Below are 13114 nucleotides of genomic sequence, written 5' to 3' on the forward strand. Positions count from 1 at the left end.
TTTGATAAATTTGATAGGAAACGAATAGAAAACTATACTTCGAAAGAAAGTTTTAAAAAAGTACAATTATCAGGCTTGGAGATGATAAAAAACGATAGTCTTAAATATAGGAATGTATACATTTATTATTCTGCTCATTAAATCAGATACAAGCTTCCCGATAACGATTCGCAAACATTATTCTTATATATATCGATGAGATAAAAACGCGATCTGATCGAGAAACGGTACCGTACGCTAACGCCATCTTGGAAATTATCGCGGGCAAGATAAAAGAGCCGCCGACTGATAATTTGCCTATTGAACAGAATGGATCGACCAAATACGTATCTAAGGCTCGCAAAGAGTCAGCCGATCACGATCCTTCATGTCGATCAATACCTTCCCGCTCGGCACCGTCGCGTGATAATTGAACGCATCGTTAACGCGGTGCAGGCCGAAAATCGCTGAGATCCGAGGACGAATCGCGCATTCCGACTTGTAGTCCAACACATGCTGCATGGTCTCTCTGCAGGGAAACATGTTCCGGTTATGTACTCGGTCAATTGTGTGAGTGATCGTCTGGCTCTTAAAAATACAATGTCGACCTGTACACTAAAGCGTCGGCGACTTTGTAATGCTCCGCGGCAACTGCAAACATCGTGCAGTTCGCTGGCATGAAGGAAAGATCGAGAGATCGTTTGTTTCGCGCACCACCGAGGACACCGACCAAACCGTCGTATTCCAAGCTAAAAAAGAAGATACATATATGCGCCATGTATAGTATAGTAACTCCGTATCGAAGACTACGGACGGAATTTATAATTCGATCTTATATTCAAGATCGTCTTATTGTTAAAGGATATTAAAGGATGAAATTTAAATCAACACCTTGAGTTAAATAACATTTATATATATATATATATATATATATATATATATATATGTATATGTATATGTATATCATATACATTTTAATTCGTTACTTCTGTAACTATTAATTTCTTTACTTGTGCATCACGTACCGCGCCTGAATCGTATCGCCGTCTATTAATTTGTTTTAAATAACATTTTGTTATTTTTAACTACCATATGTGTCGAAATTTATTATTTTAACAAAAACCAGTATTATTTTAACTTTATTGTTTTAGTTAAATTGTTACATTCATTAACGATATATTGAGTGGGAACAGTGGCGACCTACAGAAATGATTAAAAATGACTCAAAGGTATAGTTTGACATTCCAAATTTAACAGTGTAATAAGTCTGGTCGATCTCTCTTAAGATTCGATCCAACTAATGAAATGACTGTACAGCGTCTCGAGATCGTACTGAAGACATATAAGATCAGACTATGAATATCAGCCTTAATGCATTTCGCGAATTAGAATTTATATAATCAAGCAGAGCCTAATCTAACACATTTAATGCCACCGATTGACCAACGCTATCATAGAAATGTATAAAACTCGTAAAAATAACATTTATAATTTTATAAATGTAATTAATATTAAAATAATAGTTTAATAAGTAATAAATAGTACTATGATAATTGTGCACAATTCAATCACATTATATAATATTTTGTCAAAATGTGGATTTAATATTGAAAATTTCATTCCAAGACGTAGACGTAGAGATGAGCGAATTAAAAGTCCAACATTCAACGTGTTAACAAAAAGAATTAAGAATAAGATTATTTGATTTTGATTGAAATTCTAATCTTCAATTTGCAATCCACGATTTCCAATGCATAGTCTGATGTCTGATATAAAAGTTCACGTCGCTGATGTTCGCGATTAGCCTGGAAAGTCGCAAACGTGTCCTTTTAGGCGAGTCTTAACATCTCGGACGATCTACTTTCCACGTTTCTAACTTCCGTTTCACAATCGCGATTCTTGCTATACCTCCGACTATCAAAAGGAACCTCGTAATCTAGTCTCGTAACATGGCATGCGTGATTTCACCATTTGATAGCGTTCCGAAAGCACGGCCCGCCTTCGGTCTCGATCATCACGCGCACTTCTTCCTTCCCGCCGATTTTCTTCAACTTGTACGGCAGGCAATGTCCGCTTCTGCGTATCACGGTCGCGCCGAGATCCGCGCACAACTCGGCTCGTTTTGCATCGTCGCATAGAGCTATCGGCTGTAAAGGAAAGAGATAGAAAATTCCGCCTTTTTTGAGTAATTATTAATTACCTGCAAAGTAATTAAACAAATAATTAAAACGAACTAAATATAATAAGTAGCTTTACAGGAAGAAATATACATATATTCGTGCAATGGGAACTTGATCTCAGTCATTACATTCATAGACAAGTATGATATATTCTCCAAAAGAAGCATGTAGTTTTCATTCTTGTCTCTCATTATACGTTTATCGTAATGAAAATAATGAGATTGAAATAGGTATGTACTTTCGCTCCGAAGACTCGAGTGGCAAGATCGATGACGGCGAGAGCAGAGTGCGAGTGTCTCGCGTTAACAAGGAGGCATTCGTTTCTCTGGATGCGTGCTCGACGTCCGATCGCCAGTAACGCCGAGAAATAATCGTCCGTGACGGCCGCTGCGTTTTTCAGAGACACCCGTCTCATTAATCTAAACACGTCCTAACATTTACCAGGCTCGATTATTCTCTCAGCGGGGACCCGATCCCGGAGGAATGCGCGGCGCGCGTGAAGAAAGTCGGCGTGCGCAAACCGACACGGTGTACGGTATTTACAAATTACAAGTCTCACGGCGGTATCCGCGAACGGATCTGAAGCATATATGTATACGAATTGAGATACGCCTCTCCTCTTCAGGGTAAAACACGCCCTACCTACTCTGTAATGAGCCAGACAGCTCTCGGCGAGACCGCCGCAGACGGGATAGTTGTGCACGACGACTTCCTCGCCCATCTGGTAGCCTGTCCTCTCGTGTGCCAGTCTGCCCATTTCCAGAATCGTGCCCGACACCTCGAAACCGAGGACCATGGCCGGCTCCGGGGTTCTGCGGTGTTCGCCGCGCCAGAGGAGCACGTCGCTTCCGGTGAGCCCGCAGAAGCGCACGTCCACGCGGACCTTTCGACGAAACGCATTGCACCTCGCGAATTTCGCGTGGAAGAAAGGACGAAGGATCCCCGCGATCGGAGGAGAACGAACGGCGCGCGTCGCCGGCGAGGGAGCGAGCGGGCGGAGAAAGTGTCTATCGCTCGCTGTGTGAATTTCAGTCCGGCGACTTTTAACCTTCATGCTCGGATCGCGAATCGATCCTTAAGTGAAAGCGAGATTTTCACAAGGCGAAGCGACGGGTATCGCCGCGACGCCTTATGAAATTCCGCGATTAGGCCGCGTTGGTCGCGACATTGCAACGCGTAGAGCGGCGTCAAAGTTCACCGAGAGACTGGCGGTTTATTTTGCCAGTACGACTATCTTAATTCCGCGTAGAAATTGCAATGCCGCGTGGAGAGCAGGAAGTAGCGATTAATCCGCAATGATATAGGAAGGGAAGTGTGGCTGGATGGATTCGAGTTAAATGCGAAAACATTGAGTTTCTTTGAGAAACTTTAATAAAAACGTTTTATTAAAGACGGCTTTAAATGTCTTTTAGACACATATATCTAAAAGATGTCTTATAGATGTCTGTAAGACGTCTTTCAAGCATGCTGTCTGAATATTTTATAATGCAGTTAAGATGGTCGGGAGAAAGACCACATGGAAGAACGTTTTCCTTCTAAGAACCTGTGTTTTCTGAGTCGCCTCTTCGGGAATGTACTCCAGTTTCAGATTACGTGGTCCATGCAGTACCGCAGCTTGTAGTTTCCTTCCGGTTTGCGTGCTCCGCGTTGGCTCCACCACCTTCCGAATTCTTTCCAAACATGTGGCAAGCTTACCATATCGCATAAATATCTTGAAACTTTTCTCGGCAACAGCTCGCGGCTCAGCGAGCAACTTCATAATTTATAACCTGTTATCGCGTCTATAGACAGTTTCCTGCAAATTCCTCCTTTCAGGTCGCTCGGAAAAAAGACGATCGCATAGCCAATCGATCATACTTACGTTTTCTCTCCGCGCGTGATCATCTCCCTTGTAAAAAATGACAAGATTTCTAATCTAATGATCGCTAAATATCGCCACATAAAAATTCGCGAACCGAAATATTTCTGCAAAATACAAAATCTATGACAGCGTGTATAAAAGTTTGCTAGATCTTCTATTATTTTAAGGGATTCAATCCCCTCAATCCTATAAAAATGTAAAATCTAGTTTTAAAGTATCGATCTTTTGTTTTTCTGAAACTTGCGATAGCTCAATGCTTCCTATGACGGTCTTATAATTTTAATCTTGGTTTAACTTACTTTTTATTTCTTTCTAGTTCTAAGAGTTAGAAAGAGATAAATAGTAAACCAATAGATAAAAATTAATCTAAATTGGTAGAAATAGACAATAGGCCGATATTCATAATCAGATCTTAAGATCGTCTGGTCGAAGGCAGTCTTAAGACTGCATCCGGACTATGAATACCAGCCTCAGATGCGGTTCGCGATTCGTTCGACGCTCCATTCTTCCTGTATAAAAACCGCCATCAGGTTTACCTACCATCTCCAGTCTCTCGTACCCCCCAAGGTAAGCGACTCTCTCGTGAGAGGCAGGTGAGCCCTCGCCTCGGTCTCTCTATAGGGCTGGCTCTAGCGCGCGTTCGACCTTCTGGCCGCTCCTAAGATCCTCATAAGGTTGTTTATCTATTCGCTGCTTTTGGCATTTACCTCTCGCGTTTGTCCCAAGCTAGACCGGCTCGTGGAACACGCACAGCTTAATGGCCCCGGCCGCTTAAGCTGCGCGACGACGACGTCGTCATAACTCACGCCTACTCGTTTCCTGTTCCCTGTGTCGCGCCACCGTTTATCGTCCACCTTACCCTCGCACGAGATGTTCTCCTGTTCATGTGAGACGGAATTGACGCTAGACCGATCGAATAAGGGTGTGGGCCACTCTGGCCTACCCTTTCCATCGTCGCTCGGTCTTATATACCCCTAATCGCCAGCCGAGTCAGTTCGCACCGTTTGTAAAAACTCACATAACGGCATCCGCGTCTACGGTCGCGGTGAAATTACGCTCGTGTAATCCTAATCGGTACCGTGCACACGAGAAGTGGTGGATGTGAACCATCTTGCGGAACGGTGAAAGCGTATCATCGGGCTGAAGAGAGAGGGAGAGAGAGGGAGACGCGGAGTGTCTCGAAACTCGAGACGTCTCTTTCTCTCGAACGAGAAGAGGCCGCCGTGCTTTTTATAGTATCCTTGGACGCCAGGACGAAATTTGTTCGAACCTGCTCAACCGTAACTGATTCGGCACCGTACGGGCGAGTTTAATGCTCGGTGCGCGCGACTGAAATGATACGCGACGCCGTTCATGATATCCTGATGGGGTGCAGTCTGAGTTTGGTATCAAATGGCTGCCGACGATAGGACGAGTCACGAAGCAAAACGAGGATCCCGCGTCGTCATCTTGCGCCGCGCCGCTGAGTGAGAACAGCAGCAATGGCACCCCGTATAGGCATTTATCGGCGGAAATGGGCGGACGCGTCCGCTCGAATATAGCGTCTGCCATCGCGATATGAATGCTGGCACGTTTACCGTACAGACCGCTACAGAATCTTTAGACAATCTTTTCACGAATTCTGTTGCCAATTCAATTTTTGCTTAAAAATAAAAAAACGAATTTTATCACGTAACATCATATATCTCTATTAAAACAAATCTTGAACAAACATTCTGTTGGAGTAAAGTATTTCTTAATCGATGTACTCTTTCCGGGAAGCATAGTTCGTTAAAAGCAAACCCTTTGAAACAAAAATTGACTTTAGATTGCATAAAGAATAACCGAAAAAAATTCGAAGAGGATTTTCGCAACAAAAAAAATGTTCCTATGATAATTGCTTCTTCGTTTAAAAGATTCCATAATAGGAACGCTCTATACTTTCGGATACCGGGGAAAGCCTGTACCATAGAAGCAAGATATTTTCCCAGCATACAGGTTTATTTACAGATAGATAATGCTCACAGAAAACTGTATCATCACGTCGAGCGCCTCGGAATCTCACGTCGAGCACTCGCGCTTGGTCCGCGCTTGAAAACCGCGAGTAGTCACTGCCTTTCCGAGCATGCCATAGGCTAAGTGAGGGAAACCCATGAGGCCGTCTTCGCGCATCCGATCTGCCTCCATCATCTCGTGCACTCCTGATCGGCCGGTAGTCCCACTTTCTTTCAAAGCCGCTGAAGCGGCAAATCTTTTTACCCTCCGGGGGATTAACAAAGGGCGGCCGATTAGGCACTCATGAGCGATCCTGAGGCCTGATGTGATCCCGATCTTTCTGGAACCGTCTTCAGGGACGAGTCCGCACCCTTCGGACGCGCGGACGCGGACGCCGCGCCGAGGAACGCGCGCGGTGCAAGGCGCGGGTCGATAATAGAATTAAGCTCGCTCGTGCGCGTGCTTTATTCATTTGGCACGAGGCGCGTCGGCTCAATATACATTTGCATTTCAACGCGGGCAGATCAGGTTGCATTGGCAATTTGCGTGGAACGTTATAGAATAAATACATTCGAACTGCAGAATTTTATTTGTCGAAATTAAAAGTTTGTAAAGAGAAAATGTAGAAAAACATTGGGAGAATCATCAAGCGAGTCGCAACTTTTGAAAAATAGACTTAAAACTTAAAACTCCTTTGTTGCGTGCGTTAAAATTAATAATGATCTAGAGATAGAAGCTGAGAAATTATATCAAATCCGATTGTTACGCCGCGAGGACCGTTGTGCCGCTGGTGAACGGAAATGGATATACGTATCTCGCAAACAACGCGGCGGAGGAAGGCTTTGTTGGCAACAACAAACGTTATCATCAAGATACGCATCGCGCATCTCGGAGGTGTGGCTCCTGAGGGATGAGTCCACTTTGCATAGTCCTATGCTCCCCTGATCGCAGGTGTTTCGTATTACACGTGGCCGTAATCCCTGGAACACCCTGGACGACGTCGACGCCGGACGTCAACGGCGCGCGGCGCCAGCCGGGCGGTACCGGCGCGCGGCGGCGAGCGACGACAAGACCCGTGGGAATCCTCGTTCATAATTGCTGCCCCGGACGTTCGTGTAAAATTAGCATATTAATAAGAAAGACGGCGACAGCGGCCAGGATAGTAGGATGAAACCGCAGGAGAACCCGCGCCACGCCGTGCGGTTCCTGCGGCCGGAGCGACGCCGACGGCCGGAGGATCCTTCGAGCCTCCTCGGGCGCTCTGCATCCCTGATGGCCGAGTCTCCGCATTTAGAACTCAATGGAGCGAAACTAATTGCCGTCATTATGACGCCACCGTGGATCCCGCTGGCGAACACCGCGAAGACCGCGATGATGCGCCCGGTGCGAATCCGCGCACCGATACACACATATATGCGCAGCACGCACCGCAATGCGCATTAACTCCGCAGCTCCCCGTCGAAACTCGCGTTTCTGCCTCTGCATCCTCCGCCTCTGCTCGACGTTACTCTCGATGTATTTTCGTTCGATTCGTCCCTTTCCCAGCTCGTATTTTTTTTTTTTTTACCTTTTACATAAAGTTTTTTACAACGGATAACAAATCGCGAAATGTCACTTTTAACGAGAAAAGGAAATTCCACATCCGCAGTTCAATCAGCGCAAAACACACACTTCGCGATGCTTATCAAACGTACGTTTCGTTAATTATCGATAAAGCTCGGCGCGTTGGATATACCTATCCCGTGTAAAACGTGACAAAACGCGATTTCGGAGAAATGTAAAAGCCGGCCTTTTCCGCCGGCAAACTCCGCGACGATGATGGTCTCCTGTTAGCACGGATATCACTTTTCATTTTTTTCATATCTCATCATCGGGTTTCTGTGGTTTGAGGTGGAACGGAGTATGGACAGAACGGATAGCCCTTTTTACCGCCTCGCCGGACCCTCTCTCGCCAACGGATCTTATTTCTTTTATCCGACGATAGACTGAACGAAGAACCGCCGCGCATCATGCGCATTATAATACAGAGATGAAAAAAAGCGCTTCTGCGTCATACATTTTACATCGAAATAACAGATCGAATTATAATTTATTCGGTGACAATCTCTAATCTAATTTTTATGAAGCTTCAACGGCAACGCGAGAGATAATATCTAACAATGAACGTGAAAACCAATTACGCGTGGTTCAATTTTGCAGCACATACGATGCCTTATGGGGAAATTTAACGCACCCTCGGGCTCACCGGAAGCGCGTTACCCTTTCGCGAAGGGCTGCGATCCTGGTCCGACGTGTATCGCGATTCGCTCTCCAGCTTCCATTTACGATTGTCCTTTCGCTTGCGTAACAGCTTCGCCGCGACGACGCACGCGACGGGGACGGCGTGTTTCCCTCCTCGTATATAGCTTCAGGCCGAGATGCATTCCTGGTGAGAGATGTATCGCGATAACCTGAGCCCGTTTAATACTCTCGCGTTCAACGGGACTTTCCAGTCCCGCGGGAATTTTCGAGGCGCGACACACCAGCCAACCACGGTGTATCGCGCAGACATTCCAGTTCCTCGCGATAATGCGATCCTGTCTCTCCGTGTTTCGCGAAAACGTCGACGGCATCGCGCCCGAGGAGAAAGAGTCGCGTGTAACGGACGCGAGGAAATTAGTTGCGACATTACGCGGTTCCCGCGGATCGGATATAAATGTTATGTAAATTACACACAAGAGGCCCGAGACGTGCATTGCGCGCGATCGAAAAAGGCGCCGAAGATCGAAGAGACCGAGACGCTCGCCGAGATCTCGATGACCCGAGGCGCGAAGGACAACGGGGACGCGAATTATGACGGGAGAAAAGCGCATCGAAGCCATATTACATGCGCAGTGTAAACAACTCCGTTACATCGGCATAGCAGGAGAATAAACGGACCGAGGAGGTGACAGGGCGGGAAATCGCGAACCAGAGGCACATATTATCGCGAAGCAAGAAGGTAGCCGTTGTACCATTGTTCACCCATTTGTTATGCGCATAGCCGATTTCGAGTAAAGACCGAAGAGCTCAACTGGGACGATATACCAATACAACGCGATCAGTTTTTTAATTAAAATAAATAGTCGAAACGTGCGTGGCACGTTACGCGCGACAGTCACGCACATTACGCGTGTCATTCTTTCTCCCAACTTTGATATTTTAATATCAGCCATGGCACTCACGCGTGGCTCATTTAAGGCAGAGTTTTTGCACTGATAACTATGCGAGAGCAAGCGCCCGATACCGAAATTTCCGAGAGTCATCGCGAATAATTAATCGAATTAACCGGTAGCTATAAATACATAAATAGCGACGAATAAGAAAGTTGTCGCAAGGGATGCAAAAGGGTAGGGCTCGACCGAGGAAAAGGTTGTAGATAGGGCGATTCATATCTCTCATATGTCGCAAGATAGGAGAGCAGGACGCACAGGAGCTACGTTATGATGCGAGCACATCATATTTTCATGGTGCGTAATATCTTCATACGGCAAGGTCCTCACTCGCCAGTCGCCACTCGCCATGCGTGTCGGAATAATCTCATGCGGAAAAAGCACGCTTTAATATATTTCCGTTTTATAACATCGTAGAGATAAAATAAATTATCCAGTATGCCGTTACATTATTTATTATTAGAATCGAATATCTTCAAAATTTATATATCAAATAAGTCCTTTATTAAAGAGAAGTATTTCAAAATCGTGTAATTTCACATATTATTTCATGTATCGTGATTATTCTGAAAAAACTAAATAAACTATAAATATAAATAAATGCAGAAAAATATGGGAGAATATGAGTGAATGAAAAAATATATCTGTTATATGCGGTCGATTTTGCAATAAAGTTTGCAATTTACAATATTTATTTTAGCAAAACAAACATTTACATTGTGATATAAATTGCGTATTCGCAAATTTACATTTTTTTTTTCATTTTTAATAAAAAACGTAATACCCTATGGATAAAAAAATAAAACGTACAATTTTACATTGAAAAAAATAGAGTTGAATTCATCATATTCTAGAAAAATGTTCGATAAAAGAGCAAATATATTCATTCTAAAGGATTTGCAAGTCCAGTGACCTTCATCTACCTTTAAACTGTGATAAAATCCTGATCAAAATGCGTGGATGTATTTCTACAGATCCAATTTTCTAAGATAATTTGTTTTATCTATAGTTATGAATACAAATCTTTTTTTATATCGTAACACACAGATCTGAGATCAGATTTCTTCTTATCCTTGCCAATCGGCGAACATCGAATAATTATTTTCCAAGAAATCTATAAAGCTTTAATATAATAACTGATAATGCAATAATTATATGTACAATTGCATTTGTGGCCTTTAACATACCGTTATCATGGTATGCATATAGCAGTATAAAAAAAAAAACTAAAAATTGATCTATAAATTCTGTACAACTGTTATCTTAGAATATTTCTTCTTGAAACATGCATCGATGCACTCGTGTTATGGATTTGATCTTTGGCCTCCAATGTAATGTATCAGGCATGGAAAGTTCAAGTCAATCGGTAATTTCTGCAGTATTCTTGATCAATATTCAGTATCGAGACACAACTTTGCAAAGCACGACGACTTTCTTTCGAAAGGTCGCCCTTTGACCTTTTACCATATGATGTAGCAACAAGACATCAAAATTCGAATTTTGATAAATCTAAAAAAATATTACGAATAAATATTCAGTGCTCAAATACTTTCATTTACTCTTCGCTTTCTGATATAACGATCTTTCCACGCATTAACGTACTATTAAAAATCTAAAAACCGGATACCCGTAAATTTCGTAACACCATCAATTAGAAGCTCAAGCTATTGCTTTGCAAAAAGCGCAGCTGCATCGCGTTTTCCCGTACAACGCCTTTTCGACGCTCGGTCTTTCGATGTAATGCAGTACCAGGAATCCAAAATTTGAGGATCGTGCCGGCGAAAGGCAAGTCGATATCCCGAGACTCTTGCATCCGACAAAGCGGAGCGCGCGAGCGAATAGCAAGCCAAGCCAGTGGCCTCTGAAAACTCGTTTGGGCTCCGCTCCGTTCGCCGGCTCGACGCTCGATCGTTTCTCGCGATCGGTTCTCGGCGCGGTGCGCGCGCGGTGAGGAGGAGAGGGAGCAGCTGCCGGCGCGGCGCGGCGCGGCCCTTGACACGACCCTTACGGAGGGCCCCACACGAGAGCGAGATCGCGGACGGGCGCGAAGGAAGAGCTGGGTGGAAAAAGGGGGGGAGCGGAGAGAACGGGAGAGAGACGGAGTGATACGTTCCAAGGCCAAACGAGCTCCAGCCGACTTCTGGGATCCTGCTAAAAATGCGTGGGCGCGGTCTCCCCGAGGGCTGGCCGAGGCCGTCGAAGGTCGCACCCTTTTTCGAGCGGCTCGCGCGCCCGGCCCTTCCGTCCAACCTCGCGGCTCCCCAGCCGCGCCGGCCGACCGGCTTCGGCTCCCCGAGAGCCACACCGCCGTCGATCGCTCTCTCCTCCTTTCGCGTCGTCCGCACGAGCCTGGAGGTGCCGCGAGGTTGGTCCAGCCGGCTCCCTTCGCCCTATCCTCGCCACCGATCCCCCAACACTGGCGCCCGTACCTCCGACACGAAGACACACACACACACTTGCACGCAGTAGCGGATTCCCGTGCAGGCGCGCGACACGCGCGGAGACCTTCGAGACACATAAAAGCTTTTCTATTTTACGAAGATTCGTGGATTGTTCGAAAAAACGATGTCTCGTGGAGTCCCCCATGACTGTTATCGTGATAACTTTATGTTTCTAAAAAAAAAAACAGGTGGAAATTGTACCTCGGCGTCTCAGACTTTTGCTCCGTCTCGCAAAGGTTGAAAGAAGGCTCTTCTTTCAACCTTTGAAAGCGATGCTATCAAACGTTCTTGAAATTTTCGTGATTTATAAAAATGTTCTTGCTTTATTTAGAAATCTTGAAATTAGCTTACGCACACGGGTATCCAGTCGCCGAAATCCATCACTGCGTTCGCACACGTGCACACAGACACACTTTTGGGCGATTCACACGCATGCCCGTCTACCCCATCCTGGGAACCTACCCACGGTGTTCCGCGTTTAGTTGGGACACGACCAGCAATGCGCAATGCGCGCTGCGCGATTCATTATGGGTTTCTGGAAGGGGCTTTTTACCCCCTCGGCGGCAGTTTCAAGGGGTGCACCCCGCGTGTTTACGCATGCTGAAAGGACGATCCGTGTTGCTCGACCTGGGCCGAGGGTAGGCGGGAGGGCTGGTCTTTCGCATCCCCGGGGTGGCGACTTTGCAGGATGGGTCAATCGATTGTAAGCCACGACGCTCGTACGGAGGGGTTGAGGAAACCTCCACGGCGCCCGGGGTAGCAATGTCGATTAAGAGCCGCCGGCTACAAATGCATTCCTCTATCTTTATCCTGATTGATGTCCATTTCTACCAAAATGTAGATTGACTTTGATCTCGGTTTTACTAACTCTTTATCTTTTTCTAATTCTTAGAACTAGAAAAAGATAAAACGTAAGTTAAACCGAGGTTAAAGTTAATTTACATTGGTAGAAATAGACATTATAAAGCTACAAATTTTACTACAGACTTTAATATTTTTTTATCTAATTATAAAATTAAATGATACAAAACTTATAAAACTGTATTTTAATGTGTGCAGCTTTTTAACGTACATTTATGTTTACAAAAGCGACTTTTCTTGTCAAAATGTGATCTGCAAATGAATTTATAATAGTTAATCTTAGCAATCTATTCGCAGAGAATATGAGAATTACTCCATAATGTAGAATTTTAATTAACTTCTTTGAATATTGAAATCAGTTCTTGACTTATCTTTTCTACTTAATATAAACAATTTTTAACATGCAAAGCAATCCTTTGTTGTATATACGTACGCAATACATATATATACGTATATGTATGGTCTTTTACGCGGCTAATATTTAGACGCGAAAAGGATCTACACTATTTCAAGACCACACTGGACGCGTTAATACACAGTCCAGTCAGCGTAGCAGAAATGCGCAAGAGCAATCAAGATATCGCACCGATATTACAACGGTATGGCTGCTTGAAGAGCTAGGAGAAC

At 44.7% G+C, this 13114-nt stretch overlaps 1 protein-coding gene across 4 annotated transcripts; it reads right to left on the reverse strand.

The window, feature by feature from the left end:
* Positions 1 to 100: 100 nt before the first annotated feature.
* Positions 101 to 9698, reverse strand: LOC139811872 (quinone oxidoreductase-like protein 2). 4 transcript variants are annotated; one of them, XM_071776311.1, is made up of 5 exons: positions 2806 to 9698; positions 2398 to 2578; positions 1948 to 2126; positions 594 to 728; positions 101 to 508 (listed from the first exon to the last, which is right to left on the reverse strand). In XM_071776311.1, exons 1-5 carry the CDS (start codon positions 3057 to 3059, stop codon positions 331 to 333), a joined length of 927 nt encoding a protein of 308 aa, XP_071632412.1. In that variant the 5' UTR covers positions 3060 to 9698; the 3' UTR covers positions 101 to 330. The 4 variants fall into 4 exon arrangements, with proteins under 4 accessions (XP_071632412.1, XP_071632411.1, XP_071632413.1 ...); XM_071776310.1 differs by having other exon boundaries at positions 588 to 728; positions 2806 to 9691; XM_071776312.1 differs by having other exon boundaries at positions 588 to 728; positions 2802 to 2869.
* Between the last annotated feature and the right edge of the window lie 3416 nt (positions 9699 to 13114).

Source organism: Temnothorax longispinosus, chromosome 4 (assembly GCF_030848805.1).
Source record: "Temnothorax longispinosus isolate EJ_2023e chromosome 4, Tlon_JGU_v1, whole genome shotgun sequence".
In the NCBI taxonomy this organism is placed as follows: Eukaryota; Metazoa; Arthropoda; class Insecta; order Hymenoptera; family Formicidae; genus Temnothorax; species Temnothorax longispinosus.

What these genes read in the sequence shown, in the direction of transcription:
- LOC139811872 (XM_071776310.1), bottom strand. Translation starts at nt 3,059, where the DNA reads ATGCGTTTCGTCGAAAGGTCCGCGTGGACGTGCGCTTCTGCGGGCTCA. An exon ending in GCTGTCTGGCTCATTACAGA is followed by an intron (nt 2,579 to 2,805) that starts GTAGGTAGGGCG and finishes GGACGTGTTTAG; the next exon opens with ATTAATGAGACGGGTGTCTC. An exon ending in CTCGAGTCTTCGGAGCGAAA is followed by an intron (nt 2,127 to 2,397) that starts GTACATACCTAT and finishes TTTCCTTTACAG; the next exon opens with CCGATAGCTCTATGCGACGA.